Here is a 23,772-nt window from a genome sequence, read left to right as displayed (position 1 = left end):
AAAAATTTTGGAAAACATCAGCAAGTACAAATAATGATCAAGTACTCTCCTGGGCTAAGATACAGAAAAAGTGCTGATAATTATTTCTAAGAATGTCTAACTACAGCAACTCAGTGCATAATGAATAGTAAATGTACAAAAAGTCCATAAAGCTTACATATGTACTTATGTGATACTTTTGATTTCTAAGATAAATTTTCAGTATTTCAAATAAGCCTCACATTTTGTTTTCCTTTGCAAGTGAATACACAGGTGGATCACTCAAGGCTAAATAGTATCTGATTGAGGTTAAAAGGTGTGCTTATTCTTAACTGTTCTAAATGGATGAAATTTCCGCCCCCCCCCCAACTTATTTTTATAAGACAGGGCAAAATACAATGAAAAGGCAATAGAAGCACTGGCTGCTATATGGCCAAAGGTGAGAATGTTGCTGGAACCATACTGATTGCTGGAAGACAGCCCCCCCTCCCCTCCCCATTCTGCAACAGCAATGGTTCACTAACACTGAAACACTTATTAGCTACAGTAACAGAAAGTAGAGTGTGATTTACCTGTGTAACACAGAAAAGGGAAAGGAGGTTCAAAAATCAAACATGCTGGAGTTTCCGTCGTGGCTCAGTGGTTAACAAATGCAACTAAGAACCATGAGGTTGTGGGTTCAATCCCTGGCCTCAATCAGTGGGTGAAGGATCCGGTGTTGCTGTGAGCTGTGGTATAGGTCACAGACGCAACTCGGATCTGGTGTTGCTGTGGCTGTAGCATAGGCCGGCAGCTACAACTCCGATTAGACCCCTAGCCTGGGAACCTCCATATGCCACGGGTGTGGGCCTAGAAAAGACAAAAAAAGAAAAAAAAATTGAACATGCTGAAGTTACAGACCCCCTGAATTAGGTGCCGCTGGGAGAAATGAATGTAATTTGCAACTCTATTACTTTAAACTCATTTTCTAGGGCGAACAAGAATCCCAGTTCCTAACACAAGCCAAAGGCTTTTAAAACATGAGGTCAAGAGAGATTGGAGACAGGAAAAATGCTTTCTAAACAGTCCAATTAGGTCTTTGTGTAACCTTGATCCATCTACTCCAACCTCTAATTTTCTTCAGGCTCCTTTCTAGAAGGTGCCATGTGTGTTTAATTGGGTACAGGGGTGGATCTTCATTACTCTTGCACAGGTTTGTGTGTCCACTTTGCTTAATGGGAAGACAACCCCACTAGCTCACAGGCCCCAAGGAGGGAAATAAGGCTGATCAGGGACGATGACAAAAATGGGGATAGGAGAGATAACAGGGTAGCTAAACCAACAAGAAACAGGAGTCAAGAAAAAAAGTAACAACAAAATGTATTTAAAAACAGACTTCTCCAGTTGGCATTTCGAATGAAATAGCTAACAATTAACTCCAACCCTTTGTATTGTGTCTTTTGCATCTGGAGTCCTCTTGCAGCTTTAATTCTTGAAACTCAGGCGGCAGCACCAGACATAAATCCCCAAAGGGAGAGGTATTATTAAACCTTTTGCTGGTCATTCGTTTCTCAACACAAATGGACAAATTCTTAAGCCCTCTTATTCATTTCATGATGATCATTAGAAGAAAAAAAAAATTTAAGCCAAACTTGTATATTGAGAATAAAAACAAAAACCACACACAAAAAACCCCTGCAGATAATAAATATCGCCGATGCACTTATTTGAAACAAAGTCCAATTTTATTCACTCTTAATATCCTTGCAGTCCATTGTATACTTTCTGCACTGACCCTTGTTTCAGTAGCTGTTTGATACCTGTGGAAAGAAGGAACAAATGACGCCGTTAACAAAAATGTGATTGCCCTAGAAGTTGCGTGGGGAGGCTGACAAAAGGCCTTATGACAAGCATGGATCTGAATTAAACAAGTAACTGCCAGAGTCCAACGTCACCACAGGCGGATACCCACACGTGCATGGCCAAGATGATCCCTTGTCCTTTGGCCTCTCAGACACACGCACCACATCCACATCCCACAAAACCCAGGGAGAGGAAGCAATCGAAATGGACAGAAAGCTCTTCATCGGTCTGCCATTCCTTCTTTTTTGACCTCTTTCTCCTCTTTTTACGTGGGACCCAGTAACTACCTGAGCGCTCTTCTCAGCCAATCGCTGCAGACTCCGCTCCTAGGCTCTAATCCTCCTAGGGAAGACCTCATCTTTTCTTTTTTTTTTGTCTTTTTGTCATTTCTTGGGCCACTCCCACAGCATATGGAGGTTCCCAGGATACGGGTCCAATTGGAGCTGTAGCCATCAGCCTACGCCAGAGCCACAGCAACGCAGGACCTGAGCCGAGTCTGCAACCTACACCACAGCTCACGGCAACGCTGGATCCTTAACCCACTGAGCAAGGCCAGGGGTTGAACCCACAACCTCATGGTTCCTAGTCCGGTTTGTTAACCACTGAGCCATGACGGGAATTCCAGAAAGACCTCATCTTTTCTTGTACATAAACATTCTACCCCTCACCTTCTCTTGCTTCCTCTGTTAACTGTTCCTTTGGAAAATCCACATCGAAAGTGATTATCAAAGAGCCCTTGATGTTGTTGTTGTCAAAGTTGGGGAGCCCTTCCCCTTTTTTCCACAGCTTGGCTCCCGGTCTGGTGATCTTGTCCCGGGAAATATGTACCTGGAAAGCAAAAGGGGATGGACTGAAGCAGGGCTGGTCCTCCCCCACCCAGTACAACACACAGCTTCCAGGGGGTGGTGGGGTCGGGAGCTCAGGTCACAGCTCAGCACAGCAGCAGGGCCAAAGGGTGAGGGAAATGGCATTAGGACAGGGTGGGCCAAAAAACAAAAAGATTTTCAAAGAAAAAGAAAAACCAAACACATGAGAAAGTGTGGCTTTTGCCAGCGGAGACTGTAAGGACAAGGCTGCCAAAGGTTGTGTGATCACCTCCGAGGGGCTGAGGGGTCTGGGATGCTGTTACCTCTAGACGTTCAGCAGTGGAGCGAGGGGAGGAGGCAGAACAAAGCCTGAGAACTTGGTCCTGTGGCTCCAAATGACAGACGTGGCTGCTGAAGCAACCTCAACCACAGCCACGTGGAGGCTTTAAAGGGACAGGAAGCAGGAGAACTGGTCTGCTCACCTTGTGACCATCCAAGTGCGTGATATCCATGTCGAAGCCCACCAGTGACTCCACGAGGGAGATGGTCACGTTTGTGTATAAGTCATCGCCTCGCCTCTCAAATATTGGGTGCCTAGAACAGAATAAGGTAAAGATCATTGACTTCTGCTTCTCTACGGGTAGAGTTCAAAAAGTCTTTAGAAAAATTGTGGAAAAGGATGAGTGCCACTCTTCCAAACAATAAGCATTTATCAGGCAACTCCTTTGTGGGTGATATTAATCGAGACTGTAAAGTTGCGTACGATTTATGAAACCCTGACCTTAAGGAGCTTACAATCAGCAGAAGCCAAAGCATGTAATTAAAATACAAGGAATTAGATTATGGAAAAGAGAGAAGAACAAGTTCTGGCCGGGGGACTCGGGGAGAAGGGCATTCGAGACGGGGCGGGGCGGAGAGCGGGGGGAGGCCTTCCAGAGCTGGGCTCACAAGGCCAGGTCAGTGCTGGAGCTGCAGACAAGGTGGCCGCAGGGGAGGGTGGGGACAGGGCCTGAGGGAATTCTGGCAAACACAAGAGCTTGAGCACGTACCAGGTTTATTCAGGGGACAGCATATGTCCCGGTTTCTCTGGGAAGTGGTGAGAAAAGACAAGGGAGGTGAGAAGCGCTGGGAAAGAGCCCTGAGGTTAGAGCGCTGTGAGGGCACAGGCCTTGGCCCTGGGGGCCAGTTTCTCCATATTTGGGAGGGAACCTTGTTTCAGTGAATCCTTAGAAGCAGAGGTATCACCGGTTTTCAAGATGGTGACAAGAGACAAATGACAAACAAGAAAGCCTGAGTCGCAGGCAAAATTCTTATCTAAGCAGCAACGCATGCTGAAGAGAAGCCCACCAGAGAAGCTGCCCAGCAGCTGCAGTTACATCACAGAAGGTCCTTTCTGTGCAAGGTCTCCCATCCCTGAATGGGGCCGTATTTCTGCAGTTAAAATCTTGGGTCTCCTGGCCTGCCTCTCTTCCATGGCTCCTTACCTGTCCTATCAATGCTTTCCTCCCAACCTCTTTTGGACTTCTAAGTCCTGAGTAAATAAATAACTGGGCTCCACCCGAGGCTCCAACCCCAAATTTTCAGTATGGCTGTGGAGTTACCAAGAATCATTTAGGGTATTAAGGGCATGAGATAGAAGACAAATCTGGAAGGGCTCGGGTGGCCACCCATATTATCTCTCACCTGACTCATCTGAAAAGCAAGGGCTAAAGAGGAGGCCTCTAACCTGAGATGACTTACTTGACAACTTTGATTCGGAACCGCAAGTCTCCTGGCTCTCCATCCACATGAGGCTCACCTGGTCAGAACAGGTTACACACACTGTAAGCCACGCAAGTCCAACGCTGCAAGTCGATTTGGCAGTTGAGAGGATTTTTAAAGCCACTATCTCAGGCCTTGACCATCAAGCCTATCTGAGAGCGGTGTGTCCACCCGGTCATATCAAGTTGTAGAGTATCAATGAGGATCACCTGGGTCTCAGGCACAGCAACCAATAACCTGACCTACTTCCCCCAAAAGAATGACTCACTGAGTTCCCCAACCTGGTGTTTTAAAGCTGGTTTTCTTCTAGAGTTTTCAGTTTAACCCCAAAGTGTCATGTGAGAGCATCTCATCCATGCCAACCAGAGTTACACATCTTTCATTGCTGGGTTAAAATTAACCCATTAAAAGTTCTGAACATCCTAAATGCTGATATAACTTAGGCTACTTGACAGTAAATTTGGGCATCGATAGTCAAAGGATAAGCATTAATGCTACTGCTGAAGGGGGCCAACCAGGACGGTCATAGAAGGCTTTCTGTATCCTGAAACTGACTGGAGTGTCTTGGAAATGAAATGTGCACTTACTGAGTGGCCATGAGGGATGAGGTGAGGTGGGGTGGGAGGTATTCATAAGCAAGCAGACAGCAGAGAGTTATGACAATGCAACATCAATATCAATATTTCACCTTCTCCAATAAAGGGGTACTCCATGCCATCTCTCACCCCAGGTTCAATTTCTACCTCCAGAGTTCGTTCTTCATTCACTAGTCTGAGACAAAGACAAGGTAAAGGGAAAAGCAAATGAAAATACGACTCGAACCCCAGATGCGGAAAATTATTTTTTTATCTTTTTAGGGCTGCACCCATGGCATATGGAGGTTCTCAGGCTAGGGGCGGAATTGGAGCTGTAGCCGCTGGCCTACACCACAGCCACAGCAAGGCAGGATCTGAGCCATGTCTTCGACCTACACCACAGCTCACGGCAATGCCAAATCCTTAACCCACTGAGGGAGGCCAGGGATCAAATCTGCATTCTCATGGAGGCAAGTCAGATTCGTTTCTGCTGGGCCACAAAGGGAACTCCAGATACAGAAAATTACAGTTTAATCTACTCAATCAGACCTTGGAGGGCTATCTTGTATCTCTAGATGTCAAAGCCGTCTGACAGCCCTTACATTTTCCACATGCCCAAAGCCAGGGCAAAGCTACTATGTAAGCGTGCAGCTGTTGACTCCAAAAAACCAGCAGTGGACTGACTCCTCTGAATTGAGACTCAGTAACAGAGAAAACGACTCAAGCTTATAGAGATGTGCACCAGAAAGGACACGGTCCTATTTCTCAGAAAATCAAGCAGGAGAGTTTACCCTGATTTTTTTCTCTAATCCCACAAATAACTGAGCTAGCGTTAATATATATAACTGAAGGTTCGATTAAATAGTTGTCTTCATAACATAATCAGCAAATAGTACTTCTCGAATCTGACATGTTAGCTGGACAGAAGGTTGCTCTAATATTCCAAGTGGGAAAAAGAAAGTATCAACTTTTTTTGTTAAGCATATTCAAAAATAAAGGGCACCGCTTATTAGTTCATAAACACGAAAGGCGATATTCAGAAGAGATACTCTCGGAAAAAACTGAAATGTTCACTTCTTTGCTCTATCCTCCAGTAGCACCTGGGGCGAGGGGGAACAGGTCGGGGGAGAGGGAAGGAAAACATGTAGGTATGGACTGCTGGCATTTTCTTAGACAAATACAGAGAGGATTAAAGTGTCCCTTGGCAAAGCAGAGAAGGTGCTGCCACTTACTTGACATTGGGGCACTCATCACAGACCACCTCCTGGGTCATCTGGAAGCGCCCAGGGCCCAGCTGGGTGGTTCGCATCTCCTGGCGGCAGTTGCACTTCCGTTTGCCGGGCGCCTGCCTTGCCACAGGTTTGTTTCTGACCACCTAGAAAGTGCACAGACAGCGTCAGCTTCTCTCTAGTGTCCCAGGGACTTCGGTTTCCCCACCTGCTGGGGGCTCTGTGCACCTGCTGAGGCTGGCACCCCCCACTTCTCTCCCAAGGAGAGACCCACAGCTGACAGAAGTCTTGGAGGAGTTACAAATCACTCCCCACAGGAGTGGAGCAAACAGATCTGTAACTGACTCAAATTCTAATAAAGTTGGGGAAAAGGGGGGGGGGTCAGAAAGAAGAGAACTGGAAGATGGTATATGAGCCACAGCTAAACACTACCGAGTTAAAGGAGCCTAGAGAATTACTATTGCTCGAGAAATCTGAGCTGTGTAAAGCAGAAGCCCTGAAGAACAACCACAGCCTTCAAAAGCTGGCATGTGGCTCCCACCCCAGGATGAGCCACCATAACCTCATGAAAACACTTCCTTGTTTCAGGCAACTCAATCTGGGGGTGTTTTCCAGGGCTGTCTCAATTCAGATACTCTAACCCGTAAGAAGAGACACAGCAATCATCTCCTTGTAGCTGACTGCAATCAAACATTCTGATTCCTCTAAATACATGGAAATTAAAGTATTCCTGTTTTTGCCTGTTTAATTAGTCAAACACCTGCTTATGCAGCTGGATGACATGAATGCTTGGAGAAAAATCCCTTTAAGTCTACCAACGTATGAACGCCCAGGTCAACAGAATAAACAATGATGGTAACTAGAGCCAACAGTTAATAGTACTTACTATGTGCTAAGCAAAGCCCTAATCATATATATATACATACACACATACACATTTGAACTCATTTAATCTTCACAACGACTTTATGAGGTAGATACTATTATCTCCACTTTACAGAGGAAGTAATGAAAGCACAGCAAGGGTCAGTAACATGGCCAAGATCACATAACCACTGTACGGCAGAGCCAGGATTCTAAATCAGGCAGTCTAGCTCCAAAGTTCATGCTAGGGGTCCAATCAGAACTGTAGCCACTGGCCCCCGCCACAGCCACAGCAACTCGGGATCTGAACCACGTCTGCAACCTACACCACAGCTCACAGCAATGTCAGATCTTTAACCCACTGAGTGAGGCCAGGGATCGAAGCCATGTCCTCATGGATGCTAGTCGGGTTCACTAACTGCTGAGCCACGACAGGAACTCCAAAGTCCACACTTTTAACCACTATCCTCTCTTAAGGTAATTTTATCTTTAAAAGAATGTACCATGGGGTCATTTAAACAGCAAGGTCACATACATCTTTTACAATAATTAGACTAAAAAGGAATTTGTGTAGGGGCATGCTCACTGCCCAAAGTGAAGTACACTGTGTGTGAGCAATGACTGCAGACAACAGGTCAGGAAGGGAACATGGCAAATCTATCTTTCCTGCCACCTGAACATCCTATCCTGTTACTGAAGGAGTGCTGCCCCAAATACGTTTAATGCCCCTTCCTCCCATTCACACTGACAGCAGTATTACAAGCCAGTTGCATCTTCCATAGTTGTCTAGTCCTCTTCTATCAGAGCAAAAGCCATAATTAAGAAGAAAATGCTTCTTGTCAAGATGGCACATATTCATTCGTTACTGGCTATCTCCTCCACAATCCTGGAAAAACTATAAGACAACATGGATTCCAGGCAATAATAAGTACAACACAAAATCTGTGACAAAACTCCTGAGCTAGAAGGCTGTTTTGAACTGGCATGTATATTAGGTGGTGGCTATGAGGAGGGGCAGCAGCAACTATGGGGGTAGTAAGACAATGTTAGAAAAAAACAACTGAAGTTCTGCTCTGTCCTCTCTCCTGAGCTGCCTTGTGACAAGCACTGTCACCCTCTCCTCCCCCAAAACAATGGACTGCAGACACCGAAGAAAAATAAAAAGGGAGTTCCCTGGTGGTCTAGTGGTTAGGACTCAGTGCTTTCACCACTGTGGTCCAGGTTCAATCCCCGATCTGGGAACTGAGATCCCACATCAAGCTGCTGCACACCGCAGCCAACATAAACAAGCAAAAACACTCCAAGAAGACAAATAAAACACTGTTAAAACCACGAGGCAAGGGTTTGCCCCAATATGCTCTACCAGAGAAGGAGAGCTGCTGATACCCATGGAAGGAATAAGAGCTCAAAGCCCAAAGTAGCTAGATACCTGAGAAGTCCAACTATCTGTTCTCCCACCCTCCAGACAAGACAACAAACTGGATAAAACATACATTTTAAGCAAATATATTAGAGAAGACAGAGAATTTAAAACAAGCATGGTAATACTTAAGGAGGTAAAAGAAGACATTAGCAAACTCAAACAGAATATAAAATAAGAATCAAATAGAGGGAGTTCCCTTGTGGTGCAGTGGGTTAAGGATCTAGTATTGTCAATGCTGCAGCTTGGGTCACTGCTGTCATGCAGGTTCCATTTCTGGCCCAGGAACTTCCACATGTCATGGGGATGGCCAAAAAAAAAAAAAAAAGACTCAAACAGAAATATTATGTATAAACTGAGTTGAAATAAAAACATAGCCAATAGGATAGTACTAGAATGGATACTGCTGAAGATTGAGGTCGTGAGCTGGAAGACCAAAAATGAGCTTCTAGGCTTCTCTTAGAAGGAAGCAGGGAAGGATAAGATTTTTTTTTTTTTTTTAACATTTGAAAGAGAGTTAAGAGCAAAGAAAAGTAGAAATGGCAATAAAGAGAATTAAAAATTTGAAAAAATAATGGAGGATAAATTTTCCAAAATTAAAAAGGGATGAATAACCTAAAATTAAAAGAGCCCAAAGTTTTAGGAAAAAATATTAGGTGACTTGCTTTGTGATTGTAGGGTAGAGAAGAATTTTGAAGTAAGACACATAGCCTAATCATAAAACACTGGTAAATCTGACCATATTAAAATTAATTACTTTTGTTCATTTCAATAAATCTTCAATATAATGAAAAGACAAGCTATAAACTGTTAGGATACACTTGTGTCACATATAGCCAAAAAGGATTAATAGTAAGAATAAACTTTTTTAAGAAATCAATAGGAAAAGGGTAAAAGAAAAATGGACAAAAGACATCAATGGACATTTCACAAGAGAGGAAACAAATATGGCCAATAAACATATAAAGATACTTATCCTAATTATTAATCAAAAATGTAAATTATGACCACAGTGAGATAACATTTTACACCCATTGGATGGGCAAAAATTGGGACGTCTAACAATTCCAAATAGAGAGGTGACAAATCTGTGGGACCTCTTATTGCTGATGGAAGTGTTGGTACCAAACAATTGAGAAACATTACCTTGTATGATAAGCAAGAATTGAAATGAATGTTGGTTCACATTACCCAGTGATTCCATGCTTACATACATCTAACCAAGAGAAATTCTTGCTCACATATACCTGGATGTATGTACAAGACTTTATAAAAGCATAATTTGGAACTGAAAAAAACTGGATAAAACCTACATGCCTATTGATACAATGTGCTCTCAATGAAATTCTATTCAGCAGAATTATAGCCGTAAGGAACAATGTGGATGAATCTTAATAATATCAGAGTGAGCGAACAAGGCCAGTCCCAGAAGATAATGTTCATAATGTACAAAAATGGTACCATGTTTACAAGGTTGAAAGCAGTGAAAGTGAACAATATATTTTTCAGGTATTCATATATATGCAGTGCAACAAAAAAACACGAGTGGCAAGGGAACAATAAAGATAAAACCCAGGACCTTAGGTAATGACCTGGGAAGGAGGCAGAGGAATGGAATAGGGAAGTAGCATAGAGGTAGATGTAAGTCCTGGTATAGCTTCATTTAGTTCTTGGACTGAATGATGAGTTCATGAAATGGTAACATCATATCATGAATCACAGATTATGACTAATTCAATTCTACGCACCTGGTCACTCACCTCACCCCCTAAAAGACAGAGAAGGTACCCTGAAACCTCTTGGTTTCAGTCATATTCTTGGAGTCAATATGAATAGCTGTATTGTTTGGACTTACTTCTACAAAATTTCCTGCATACACTTCTTCCAAAGTGACTTCCAGATCTACAATAATATCACTTCCCCTTGGAATATTTCTGTCTTGCTGACGAGGGGTTCCTCCAAACATGAAACCAAAATCACCAAAGAAGCTGTCGATAAGAGTAAAATCATCAAGAAAAGAAATTAGAGTTCATATCTTACAATATTAGTTTTCTCCACACTGAAAACACTGTGTCCTACCAATGAGCAAAACTGGAAGACATTTTTAATACACTGGACTTATATATTGTACACAAATTTTAATTTGTATAATATCAACTATATTGCCCCCACAAAAAACTTATTTTAATATTGTCCAGAAACACAGTACAGTGTATACAATATGCTAATGAATCCTCAGTTGGGATTAATCAATGAAAAAATAATCTGCTTCAATATTGACAAATATAAAGATATAACAGAGATACCAGGAGAGGGTATAGTATATATAAATCCATGTATTTCTGAACCTAATGGTAATTTTGGTCATTTGTAGTGTTCACCATTATATATGATTTTTAGAAACTAACTTTAGGGAAAGGAGCTACTGCTTTGTACAAAAATCTTGGCTACCTAATTAAACTAAAAAAGCATCAATCTCAGCAAAACTCTAGATCTTGTGGAAAAGGAAGTTCTGGTCTCTAAAACCAAAATTAATTTGTGTTAAGTAACAGAAGCATCACTTTGAGATTAATATAAATGGTGACCTTTAATAGGAGTTCTAATCTTAATGATAAATTTTGATTAAGAAGTCTCAGACGTTAGCATGGTGATGATGACAACTGCCCCCTCCCCCCAAAAAAACCCCAAACCTAATTTTGACTAATGGATTCCTGAATCTTAAACAAAAGCAGAGAGGGAAGATTGGGGGGGTCGGGGGCGGTGGTGTGGGCAGAGCTTTTTCTCTTCCAGCATCTCTGGGTATCACTTCTAACTGCCAAGGGGTTCAAACAGAACATTTCCCTGGGAGGCTATAGCAGCCAAATCAATCCTGGGGAAGATCAGGATTTCCTAATCACATTACCTATCTTCACAAGTCCTGAAAGTTTACTGTCACCCCTAAACACAAAATGAGGGAAGCTATTGTATCCAATAGTGATTTTTACTTCTTTTGGGGGAAGGGTTCACAAATCTCTGTGAATCTGAAGAAAGAAGTGCATCCTCTCCCAATAGAAATGCATACATAAACTTTTTTTTTTTTTTTTTTTCCCTTTTTATGGCTGCACCTGGGGCATATGGAAGTTCCCAGGCAAGGGGTCTAGTCAGAGCTGTCAACTGCCAGACTACACCACAGCCACGGCAACACCAGATCTGAGCAGCATCTGCAACCTACACCCACTGAATAAGGCCAGGGATCTAATCAGCGTCCTCATGGACGCATGTCGGGTTCTTAACCCACTGAGCCACAACAGGAACTCCCAAACATCTCTTTATTTATAACCTGCCTTGAAACCCCAAATCAAGATCTCCCATTTGATCATCAGAGCACATGAAAATTCAAACGCTCAACAAAGAGGAGCTCAAAGAGCAGGAAGGAGAGATGATTGTTATTCCAGCCACTCAGCAATCCCAGAAAGCAGGGTGCAGCCAGATAAAGAGCCTCTACCCCAACTCCCTCCACCAATGTTGATTGTCATAATCATCCCTCTCTTGTTGACAGGATGAAGAGGCAGCTCTGGGTAAGGGAGTAGGAATTTCTCTCTCTCTGTATATAAGAATCACTCTGCTCTTTAAATGCTTTGCAGGTTCTAAGACATCGAGGAGACAAAATGAACTGATTTCCAGCAGATATCCCTCCAATGCAGTCAGGGTTAATTTAACTGGTATGGATAAGGATAGTGCTAAATGGACATCCCTTTTAGTGCTACTTGTCTTTTCTGGAACTTTGGAAAATAAAGGAATACATTCCCTCAGGAAGGATGATGAATGACCTTTTGGTCAAGGATCACTTGAGCTGTGCTCTTTATCAAAAGCTTCTGAACAAGCAGCATGGATAACTCTTTAATCATCACTAAGGGATCCATTCTCAGACATTAATACCTTACAGATGGATAAATTACTTACTGTGAAAAAATGTCTCCATGGGAGCTCTGATGTCCATCTTTTAATCCCTCTTCACCGTAAGTATCATATTGTTTCCGTTTCTCACTATCTGACAGAACCTGGGGGTAGAAACCAGAGGTGGAAAAGATTATGAGTTGGTAATACTAAGCTAAGGCATACTGATGTTTACTTTTTTTTTTTTTGCCTTTTCTAGGGCCATTCTCGCGGCATATGGAGGTGCCCAGGCTAGGGGTCTAATTGGAGATGTTGCTGCCGGCCTACACCACAGCCACAGCAACGCAGGATCTGAGCCACGTCTGCAACCTACACCACAGCTCACGGCAATGCCGGTTCCTTAACCCACTGAGCAAGGCCAGGGATCGAACCTGCAACTTCACGGTTCCTAGTCAGATTCGTTAACCACTGAGCCACGACGGGAACTCCTTTTTTTTTTTTTTAATCTATGATACGGTGTGTAAAATCTTAGTGGGATGCAGCTTTTATTATGTATCATATTAAGGCATGTTTATAAAGTTATTTTCTTTATCAGACCACATTCTTTGATGCATTGCTCAGTTTGTAACCTTTCACACTGCTCAATTCACGTTTTCAACTTAAATTGATCGAAACTCATCTAGTCACATAATCATCATATTTGAGATTAGTAATATGGCTGTGAAGGTGAGAGCAATAACAGGAAAGAGGTGAGATAAATTCCTCAAATTTACTTCCCAGGCAGTTTGACTCTGGTACTTAGGTCCTTAACCACTAGGCTATATTACCTCTTTAAGCTATAGACTAGGGCACGATTATGACAGACTGTCATTAGTGATAGAAGCAGTGAGTGAGGACAGCCTTCAAGATTGCTCAGTCCTGTATGTCTGTACCACAACCCCTGCCCCCGCCCCCTATCATACACACATTAAGAGACTGGCAAGTCAAGAGAATCAAGTGATAGGTCTCTAGACAGGTCTACACCGCTTTCTTTTCATACTCCCTTTTTATTCTCTTGGTGAACGCAGAAATTCATTTGTGGAAGAATGTTGTCTGCCACATACAGCTCATAATCTTCTGAATTTGAATTGCAGAGGGTGAAAAGGGACATTATTCTATGGAGGATGCTCAAGGTCAATTTCACAACTTAAAAAGACTTTCTCAGGTTTCAATGGCTTTAGAAAAAACTACAGACTCAATCATATATATATATGCTTTCTCATTGGAACCATTCCATCTACAGACCCAAAGAATGTAAAACAAAATAAATTTCAATGATCTTCAAATTTTGTTTTCCAAAAAAAAAAAGCTGAGAGCATTCTGAAATATATGTACACATATAACTTTGAAAATTAAAAAAAAAGAAAATTAAATAACTTTATGCTCTTTGATAGTCTTAAACTCCTATTTAGACAGACTGAAGGAGAAAGTTATTTCAAAGCTATACTTGTGTTGGCTCCGGAAAAGAGAGGTTGGAAGAAGCTAGGGCTTGCTGACTCAGCAAAAGAAAGGGAAGATCTGATTGGCATATGTAAATAGGACACACTTTTGGCTCAGGGCCTGAATGCTATGTAAGGAGCCACAGCAAAGATCTGTCAACATTTAAGATACATGGAGAAGGAAACAAAGAAATTCAGTGTAGAAGGGAGTGAGCATTCTTAAAAGCAGAGACAAATGGGTTAGCCTAAAAGTGACCAGAGTACTCAACTAAAGCCACTGTATGAGACCAGGTAAGGAAAAAACTCTATTAAGACCAGAAAAAAAACCTCTGTAAGACCAGGTAAGGAAAAAACAGTTTGGTAAATAACCTCAAAAAAAGCTACTTAGGGGAAGTAGAAATGGGGCAGAGGTAACTTTAAAAAAAAAAAAAAAAAAAAAAACCTCATTACTGGATTTCCAATATTTTCACCTTCAAGTCTACTTCTCTGTGCTTGTTTCAGCAGAGAAATGAACCCCATATTTACGTCCATAAGAAAGACTGTTTCAAACTGTGAAAACAAAGACTATTTTAAAATCCCCTTTCTTGGGGGCATTAGAGACTTCTGCAGTAACTCCCTCAAAAATCCCCTTAAAGTTGTCTGTTATCATTCACTTACTCCTCACTTTTCTTCTAAGGAATGCAACTTTATTCCATGGGCTTGGAAAGGATTTTATTAAAAGACAAAAGAAAGTTTCTTAGTTGATTGGTCAACCAACCACAAAGTCTCAACTAATTAAAATGCCAGCAGTAATCCCAGCTCAGTAGAGAAGACAGATTTGTATGCACAAAGGCCTCTGTAACTTTACTGGGATTGTAATTTGTGAACACAAATTCATCTAAAGACCAAAGGAAGGTAATCAAGTGAATGACACAAAGAAAAAAAGAAAATCTGAACTAGTGACTAGAAAGGTTCTTAAGAGTTCAACTGCAATCTCATGAATGATCCATACATATAGCCTGCCTAGGTCATGGCTCAAGAGTATGGTAGAGTCTTTAAAGAGCCTGGTAAATTCTTAGCAACAGATTCCCCATAAACTATTTTTGATTATGGGATTCCTAACAATGTCGTGGGAAATACAGTGCAAAATATGGAATCCATATTATCAACAAGAAACAAAATGTTACATACAGTAATTTAAGAGGGTCCACCAACCATCTCAAGTTTATTTGTGGGCCCAAGGTTAGGAATTTCAGTCCTCTAGGTGTCAAGAAAAGCAAGGGAAACCCCATTAGTTCTAGGTTTCACCTGGGTACAAGTTACTGTTTTAGTCCATTCACTTCTTTAAACTAGGAGGCTTGGAATCCCTTCCATCAGGGTTTTTTCCATTACTGAACTACTGTTCGGATTTGTTTCCAGTCTTCTCACTATATAGGGTTTTAATCTGAATTCAGAAGTTGTAGCTCCCTGACTTTTGGACTTAAATTATTGTTTTCTGTGCCCTTTTAGAAAATGGCTAATTAATAACACTATTGTATAACTGAAATTTGCTAAGAGAGCAGAACTTAAATGTTCTCACCAAAAATAGAGAAGTGAGGTGATGGATTAGCTAGATGGATGGAATCTTTTCACAATGTATACATAGATCAAATCATCACAATGTACACTTTAAGCATTTTACAGTTTTGTCAATTATATCTCAGTGAAGCGGAAAAAAAAAATATAACCACAGATCTCTTATTCTGTTTGGAGGGGAGAGGTGAATTGCAACACACGCAAGACAGCTAACTCCTAAATGAATACGTATGAAAGATTATCAGTAGTTTATTTGTAAAATTTTTTCACCATAGTGCTGAAAGGTTCTGTGTATAATGGTTCTCCAAATAGCAAATAAGTTATTAAGCATTCAGTAAATATTCCTCTGTGTTGCTAAAAAGAAAAAAAAAATAGAAAAATGGGAAGAATATGCCCAATTCTACTATATTTCAGGTGTTCTAGAGAAGATTAAATGAGATGATACACATGAAAGTGTTCCGATCCCTAGATTAGAGGCTGCAAATTCAAACTATCACTGTTTTCTCTGGTCTGCACATAAAAAGAAAGTTTTAAATTGAATTAGTTACCAACATTTTATAACCAGGAGAATTTATCAAAAAAAAAAAAATCAGGATTTTTACTTCTCTCAAAAAATTAAATGTTTGACACAATGTTTGCATCTGTACAGGGCAGAAACTGGCTGGGGTTGAATAACAGCTGCTCCCTTGAAATGGGACAAGAAGCCTTCAGTTTGTCACAGCCCTCTGCGACCCCTACTGATTCCTAATATGAAGGTAGAAAATCCACTCTCCAATTTTATCTTATACCTGCCCTGAATGTTAGCTGCCTAGTCCATATGGGCATGTGGATTTGCAATCCTCATTTAGAGGGTTTTTTTTAAATTTTTATTATGACTGATTTACAATGTTCTGTCTATTTCTGCTGTACAGCAAAGTGACCCAGTCAAACATTTATATAGATACATTCTTTTTCTCACATTATCCTCCATCATGTTCCATCAGAAGTGATTAGTTGTATAGTCCCCTGTGCCATACCGCAGGATTTCATTGCCTGTCCACTCCAAATGCAACAGTTTTCATCTCTTATTTAGCTTTTGTTTCTGCTTCTGGCTCCAACTCCCAAATGGACTGACTGATGATCAATCTACTTATTAATCTACCAATCCTACTTTCCTTCATTCATCTTTTTTCAAAATGTATTTGTTGAAATAACAAATAATAAGACAAATGCTGATATGAAAAGGGCAGGAAGCAGCATCTACTAACATTAATGTATAATATAGCATCAAGCACTACCTTTATCTATTGTCTATTTTTAAAAAGAAGTGACCCGGAAAATGGGAGCGTTACTCCGAATGACATGGTCTTTTCTGGATCTGTAGGTGTTATTCATACTTCATCCTTTTTCCTGACTCACCTCATAAGCAGCACCTAGATCCTGGAATTTCTCCTGCGCTCGAGGATCGTCAGGATTCCGGTCGGGATGAAGCTGCAGGGCCAGTTTCCTGTAGGCCTTTTTAATATCCTTTATAGAGGCGCTGCGAGGCACCCCCAAGATCTTATAGAAATCTCGCCTGCGGGTGGGGGAGAGGACACTTCGTTAAAGAGTTATACATGACATTTTAAAAAGTGAAATGTTTTCCTTTACATTTACCTTTGTGTTTGAGCAAAGAGGTAGGAAAGTGAGGGTGTATAGGTGACATATACACAAAAAAGAATGACTAAAAAGAGAAGGCAGCTGAATTTGTAATGAGCCTTATGTACTGAAATGAGTGGCTCTGTACTTTTTGAACAATGCTAGAATTACTCAAAAAATCTGTGGCATTCTCTTAGAACTACCTTCAGTCAAGAAAATCATTTTCTTACTTTATGGTCACACATTATTTTCAACCAAGAACTGTAAGATCAAGTTAGCTCTCTTTTTTTCTCCCCTATGACTGACTTCAAATGACTTTTGATTTCTTTCAAAGGTCAAATAATCTCAAAGTGTATTTCTTTATTCAAAAAGATTATGTCACATAAATGTTCTAAGAGTAGCACTCTTGGAATGTTAAAGATGAAGGGACTGAAGTTAACTTCAGAGGTTAACACAGAGGTTAAGTCAAAACCCAAATAAGAACCTTGAAGAGTGAATAACTCCCATTTGAATGTTAAAATTGTGAGGATTATTGTTGTGAGAGAAAAATATCAATTTTGTAGTCATCACTAGTAGTTATATTAGTTTGTCTAGGTCAAGTCTTAATTTGAGACAGCTTCTGAAACCTACATGAAGGCGTCCATAAGTTTTAGCAGCTGCAATATGCACATAGCAAGAGCTAGGAGATAAAGTGGAGATCCACTGACCTCCTTGCCAGGAACTAGGTTGGAGCCAAATTAACTGTAAAGGGAATCTTTGCAGGAAGGGCCAATGGGAAGATAGAATAAGACTAAGAAACTTTCAGGGGAGGGGCCGTATCCAGCCCATAGAAGACACCAATAAATATTCATTGAAATGAGTAAATAAGCATGTTTACAAGTCTATTCCTTTTGCCAGAGTTAGCCAACAAAACTATTCTAAAAATGCATTCTCTCAACCAAGGGGATGGGAAACTGTTCCCACAGAGACAATGTAGTGACAGCAATTTTAAAATACAGCGGGGACAGAGTTCCTGTTGTGGCTCAGTGGTTAATGAATCCAACCAGGAACCATGAGGTTGCGGGTTCGACTCTTGGCCTTGCTCAGTGGGTTAAGGATCCAGCATTGCAGTGAGCTGTGGTGTAAGTTGCAGACATGGCTCGGATCCCGTATTGCTGTGGCATAGGCCGGTGGCTACAGCTCTGATTAAATCCCTAGCCTGGGAACCTCCACATGCCTCAGGAGCGGCCCTAGAAAAGGAAAAAAAATAAAAATAAAAAAATAAAATACAGTGCGGAGCAGAAATGAATCCGACAAGCATCCATGAGGATGCATGTTCAATCCCTGGCCTCGCTCAGTGGGTTAAGGATCCGGCATTGCCCTGAGCTGTGGTATAGGTCACAGATGCGGCTTGGATGGGGCGTTGCTGTGGCTGTGGCATAGGCCAGCAGTTACAGCTCCAACTGGACCCCTAGCCTGGGAACTAGGTCATACCCCAGGTGAAGCCCTAAAAAGACAAAATTTAATTAATTAATTAATTTAAAAAAATAAAATGCAGTGGGGAAAAATGCATTGGGGTACCAAAGTCCAAGTAATATAAGACAGTATCTTAAAAAAATTACTTCATAAGCTTTTAGTTACAACTCAGGAAAAATCATTTAATCGTTTTATAAGTTTTTAAAACTCTCACTGACAAGGAGTTCTGTGAGGATTAATTAGGTGTTTTATTCTCCTCCAAAAAATCTGCAAAAACTTGACATCTCTTGGGACAAGAACTAAGTACATCAAAAGGTTCACTGAAGTTAGTGACAAAAAAGGAAACTATATAAAGAATGAGGCTTACTTGGAAAATGCTTAATATAAAAATGCTTAAGTAACAGCTGAGAAAAATACAGGGAAAAGATGGCTGGCACAGCTCAGCATGAACATCACATTTTCCAAGAGATTCCTTTATGAAAGACTGCAGTTTATAGCTGACAGTTTATGGTTCTTACTGACATCCTGTTTAAACACCTTAAAGTAGTAACAAAAACAGGTTTAAAAAACCACAATAAAGCATTACCTAAGAGAAGTTAATTTTTATTTTAGAAATTTAAGATGTTTCACAAGAAAAAAAAAATAACAAGTTTAAGCATATATACACAGGAAAAAAACTTTTAAGAGAATAACAAGCACTTAAAAGTTTAAAGCTCTGCTAGGTAGTGCCTTCTCCATTCAGAGCGACTTATAAATTGTTAGAAGCTACGACTTTACTATTGCCCACATTCTAAAATATGAACCTGGCATATCACATCCTGTGGTCGGTCACGAAGCCCATAGGATAGTGGCTTAAAGACTGGAGATTCTCAAGAGTTCAGATGGCCCTACTTCCTTCAAACAGGTGGCACATTATCACCCACATGGTAATGAGATGAGAATTTAGGTGTTCCTTCAAGGTCACAAAATTCCTAAGTGGGGTGGGGGTGGGTGGGTAGAATCCCAGTCTACTACCTTCTGCCCAAATACCATTCAGCTTCTCAAGAATGCTCCATGTGGATAGACAGTGAGGCATGGTGACAGCTAGGACACAGTATTCCAAGAAGCTGAGAAGTAGGAGGACTCTACAAAGGGTCTGCCTTGCTCCCTCAATCCAACTTCCTTCAGTCCCAGAATTGCTTCCCTACCTGTTCTCCTCACTTCTTCACTTGGACTGGCATCATAACCCATCCTCTTTAATGCCAGCCCAATGGCTCGTTGCAGACTCAACACTGTATCATTCTCCTCCTCAGCTCAGCAACCCACCCCCCACTCCCTCACCCCATCCCTCGTATGGTAGGGCATCCAACTCTCACTTCTCTGGGCAAATTTAGCTTTTAAGGGCCTCCGGGTCTAAGCCCCTCTTACCCGTGTCACCCACTGCTCTCTCTGTCCCACTAGCCCAGCCCACCACTACCCACTCCTCCTCTCTACCGCCTCACCACAGCAACACCCCTCTCCACCCCCCACCCAGTCTGACAATGCCCCATCTTCCCTCAGCCTCCTTCCCAGCCAAGACTGACTTAAGGGTCCTGTGCCCGCGGCTGGCAGTTCCTCACCCGGCGATCACGGCCCCGATGAGGTACAGCAGCAACAGGCAGAAGGTGCCCAGGTTCTGCGGGGCCATGGTCTTTCTGAGCGAGCCCCTGCCCCCCGGCACTCCTCACAGCCTCCGCCGCCGCCGCGTCGGCTCGCCAGCCCACCCGGTCCTGAGAAGCCGCCTCACGCCGGGGTCTCCGACTCGGTCGAGACCGACAGCTACCTGGCCCCCTCCTCTACCAGTCCACTTCCCGGGAGTCCTGAGTCCCGGCGAGAGAAGCCCCCGGCGGGTCAGAGCCAATCGCTGCTCTGGACATCACACGCGGCCGGCGCCTCTCAGCCAATCAGCGCAGTACACTTCACCTCCGAGGCGGCGCGGGCGGCCACTTAGGCTTCAGAATTGCAGCCGCAGCTCCCGGCCAATTATAAGGGGAAACGTCAGAGAATCGCGCCGCCGCAGAAATCCTCTCAGCCCCGGTATCTGCGAGTCGGAGAAAATTACGTAAAGATTGCTGGGGAAAGGGTTCCCAGAGCTCGCAGCTCGGGTACACGAAGTTTCCCTCCGCCCGCCTCCTTGGACTCTCCACCAATCACGAGGCTCCACCTCCAGCACTGACCAATTGCGGGAGGGAGGTATTATCTTGGTTACAAGTCTCGGAATTTCATTCATATTGAGCTAGGAGCTGGCCGCTAGGGAGGGGACACTCGCGAAGTGGGCGGAGGCAAAGACTAAACTCCAATGGTATGGCGGACGCAGAGCTTATACCATGTTTTACCTTCTCGGAGTTCCCATTAAGGCTCAGCGCTAACGAACCCGACAAGTATCCATGAGGACTCGGATTAGATCCCTGGCCTCACTCAGGGGGTTAAAGACTCCGAGCTGCAGTGTAGGTCACAGACGCAGCTCGGATCTGGCATTGCTGTGGCTGTGGTGTAGGCCGGCAGCTGCAGCTCAGTTTGGACCCCTAGCTTGAGAACATCCATATGCTGCAGGTGTGGCCCTAAAAAGACAAAAAAAACCCAACAAACACAAAACGAATATATTTTACTTTCTCTAACAAACCCAAGAGAAAACTGTCTCGGTTTGGCAAAGAAGAGGCCTGATGAGAAGAGGCCGTGGAAGCAGACAGACTCGGGTTCGGATTCAGCTTCTACCACTTCCTGGCGGTGAGAGCATGTTTAGTTTCCCCTCCTTGTCCTCGGATCAAGCGCAAACTTCCTTATCGACAAACCTGAGGCAAAGTGTTTACTGGTAGTGTTGTGAAATTTTAATAGGAGAAAATCTGTAAACCATCTAGTACTGGCACATAGTAAGCACACAAAGAATATTAATTACAGTTAAGAGAATACTAATCCCCCACCCCCGGGCTTAGTTTTGCTCATTTCAGTAAACGCACCACCTAGTTGTTCACGTTAAAACTTTGTCTTCTTTGATACCTCTCCTCTATCCCCTATTCAGAGCTTTACCTTGAAACCATATCCTGAATCTTGAAACCATATCCTGAATCCGTCTGCAAGTCTCCATCTCCACATCTCTGAGCCAAGTGATCTCACATCATCTCCCATGTGGCAAGGGCTTCCTAAGTGGTCTCCCTGCCTTCACTCCTAGTTATCTTAGCTTCTTTTCTCACCGCCTCCCCTTTTTCTGCATGATTTTTAACAAACATGTCAGGTCATGTCATTTCTCTACTTAAAAGCTGTGGATGGCTTTTCATTACACTTAGAGTAAGCTCCCAACTCTTTATGCTAGCTTATAGAAACATTTCTCAATAAACCTGGGGGAAAAAGAACAAAACCCTTATATGATCTGTACCCTCACCTAGTACATACTCCTTACCACCTTTCAGCAAGACACTTTTCCTTTCTCTCTTCTGAATACACCAAGTTCATTCCTATAGGGGCTTTGTTCTAGCTGTTCTCTTGCCTAAAATGCTTTTCCCTCAGATCCTAACATAGGTGACTCCTTTTTAAACTCAGATAACAGCTTAAATTTACCACCTCACAGAAGACTTCTCTGACCAACCAATCAAAATTAACCCCTACCAAGTCCCTATTCTTATATTGCCCTATTTTTTAAAATTATTTTCATCCTGTCCCCATTACTAACACACGCTGGAATGCCAATTTCAGGAGAGCATGAATCTGGACTGTTCTGTTCACAGCTGTCTAGAACAGCAACTTAGAACAGAGCCTGCCACAGAGTATAAACATCCCTTCCACTGTGATCTTCCTGTGCTGGTTTCTTATTCTTCAAGCCTCAGCTCAGATTAGATATCCATCCTTTTTCCCAAATTTCGTAGCACTTACTAATACCTGGAGTTTTTTTTTTCTTTCTACAGTCACACCTGCAGCATATGTTAAGTTCCCGGGCTAGGGGGTCAAAGCAGAGCTGAAGCTGCAGGCCTAGCCACTGCCACAGCCACACCAGATCCCAGCCACATCTGCAACCAAACTCCACAGCTTGCAGCAACACCAGATCCTTAAACCACTGAACGAGGCCAAGGGTCGAACTCCAATCCTCACGGATACTATGTCGGGTTCTTAACCTGCTGAGTCACAATGGGATTATTCCATTTTATTTTCCTAATGTATTATCTATTCTCCCTGTTAAAATATACACTCGAAGAAAGCAAGGACCTTATCTAGTTTGTTCACTACTCTAAATCCTAGTGCCTAGCACTGAGTCAGACACAATACAGAGAGGTAAGAGGTAGACCAGGTTACTGCTTTCAGGAAGATGCCCTCTAGAAGAGAGAGGCCACAAAAAAGAGAAACTAAATTGCATCTTATGGTCTTATTTACCTTTGTACCTTCCACGCCTAGAGGCCATAAACGAACTAAGAAAGCAGGAAATGGCCAGAAATCATAAAATGGAGGTTAGAGGAAGAAGTGATGTTCTTCTGCTGGGTGAAAGCCAAAAAGCTTCTTGAAGGCGGCAACATGGTGGAAAAGCTAATATACAGTTAAGGAGATAACCTTGCGGGCTCTCGCTTCAGAGAGTCTGGGTCTGTATCTTAGCTAGTCTCTGGCAGTGTTACTTTCACCTAAGTCCTAGATTCCTTATCAGTAAAACAAATGTACTTCCCTTAGAGGGCTCTTAGGAATGAGATGAAATAAGTAAAGATGCTTTAATCGGTGCCCCGCCCACAGTAAGCCGTCATTATCATAATCATTACTGATCAAAGCGTGCTGACCTTACCAGCAGCTAAGTGGCTGACCACAGCTCTGTGGAGCAATAGAAAACTACCCTGAGTTGAAAGGCGCGACACCAGAAAGCGATGAGATCTAGCTACAAGTTCCAGCATCCAGCACTCGAGGTCAAGAGTTTCCCAGACCGCGGAAGAAGCACTGGGCCTCTCTAGCAACGTAGTCCTCCGGAGCTCATTGGTGCCTTACGCATGCGCAGTGGGTGAGCAGCCGGCACTGGGCGGGTCTGGCGTTCGAGGCGCGGCCGCTTACGGAGAGGTTCGGCGGAGCGGCCCCTGCCATCGCAGGTAACCGCGCGCAGTTAGGCGCAACGGAGGGCGGGGAGGGCCGGTCCCGTTTCAGGCTTGGGCCGGGGAGGCCAGCTTCGCGTTCTCCGGGTCTTGGGTCCGCTACAGACCCAGTCGGCTGGGGCTTGTCAGTTCTCAAAATCCGATCACCCGGGCGGCCCACCCGGCGTCCGGTCCAGGACCGCGTCCTACCCTGGACAGCGGCCAAAGTGGTGGCCAAGCCACGGGAGGGAGGCTCGGGCCT

At 42.9% G+C, this 23,772-nt stretch overlaps 2 protein-coding genes across 7 annotated transcripts in view; one reads left to right on the top strand and one right to left on the bottom strand.

Moving 5' to 3' along the window:
• DNAJB11 (DnaJ heat shock protein family (Hsp40) member B11) lies at nucleotides 1,321-23,367 on the bottom strand. 2 transcript variants are annotated; one of them, XM_005652361.3, is made up of 11 exons: nucleotides 23,234-23,367; nucleotides 20,055-20,515; nucleotides 16,783-16,939; nucleotides 12,419-12,516; nucleotides 10,332-10,464; nucleotides 6,196-6,338; nucleotides 5,077-5,159; nucleotides 4,368-4,425; nucleotides 3,110-3,221; nucleotides 2,490-2,649; nucleotides 1,321-1,778 (listed from the first exon to the last, which is right to left on the bottom strand). In XM_005652361.3, exons 2-11 carry the CDS (start codon nucleotides 20,120-20,122, stop codon nucleotides 1,714-1,716), a joined length of 1,077 nt encoding a protein of 358 aa, XP_005652418.1. In that variant the 5' UTR covers nucleotides 20,123-20,515; nucleotides 23,234-23,367; the 3' UTR covers nucleotides 1,321-1,713. The 2 variants fall into 2 exon arrangements, with proteins under 2 accessions (XP_005652418.1, NP_001231275.1); NM_001244346.1 differs by lacking the exon at nucleotides 23,234-23,367 and having other exon boundaries at nucleotides 1,322-1,778; nucleotides 20,055-20,318.
• The window catches only part of TBCCD1 (TBCC domain containing 1), a 30,774-nt gene continuing 29,902 nt past the window's right edge, over nucleotides 22,901-23,772 (top strand). For 2 of the 5 annotated variants that reach the window (XM_021068227.1, XM_021068228.1), the window contains exon 1: nucleotides 23,404-23,528. The gene's annotated coding sequence lies outside the window, so the exon portion shown is untranslated. Of the gene's footprint in view, nucleotides 23,529-23,772 lie in introns of all 5 variants that reach the window. The other 3 variants (XM_005652366.3, XM_005652362.3, NM_001243469.1) reach the window with 3 other exon arrangements.

Source organism: Sus scrofa, chromosome 13, assembly GCF_000003025.6.
Source record: "Sus scrofa isolate TJ Tabasco breed Duroc chromosome 13, Sscrofa11.1, whole genome shotgun sequence".
NCBI classification, from domain to species: Eukaryota; Metazoa; Chordata; class Mammalia; order Artiodactyla; family Suidae; genus Sus; species Sus scrofa.
The sequence above is the reverse complement of the archived record's forward strand: the minus strand, read 5'-3'. Positions and strand labels throughout refer to the sequence as shown.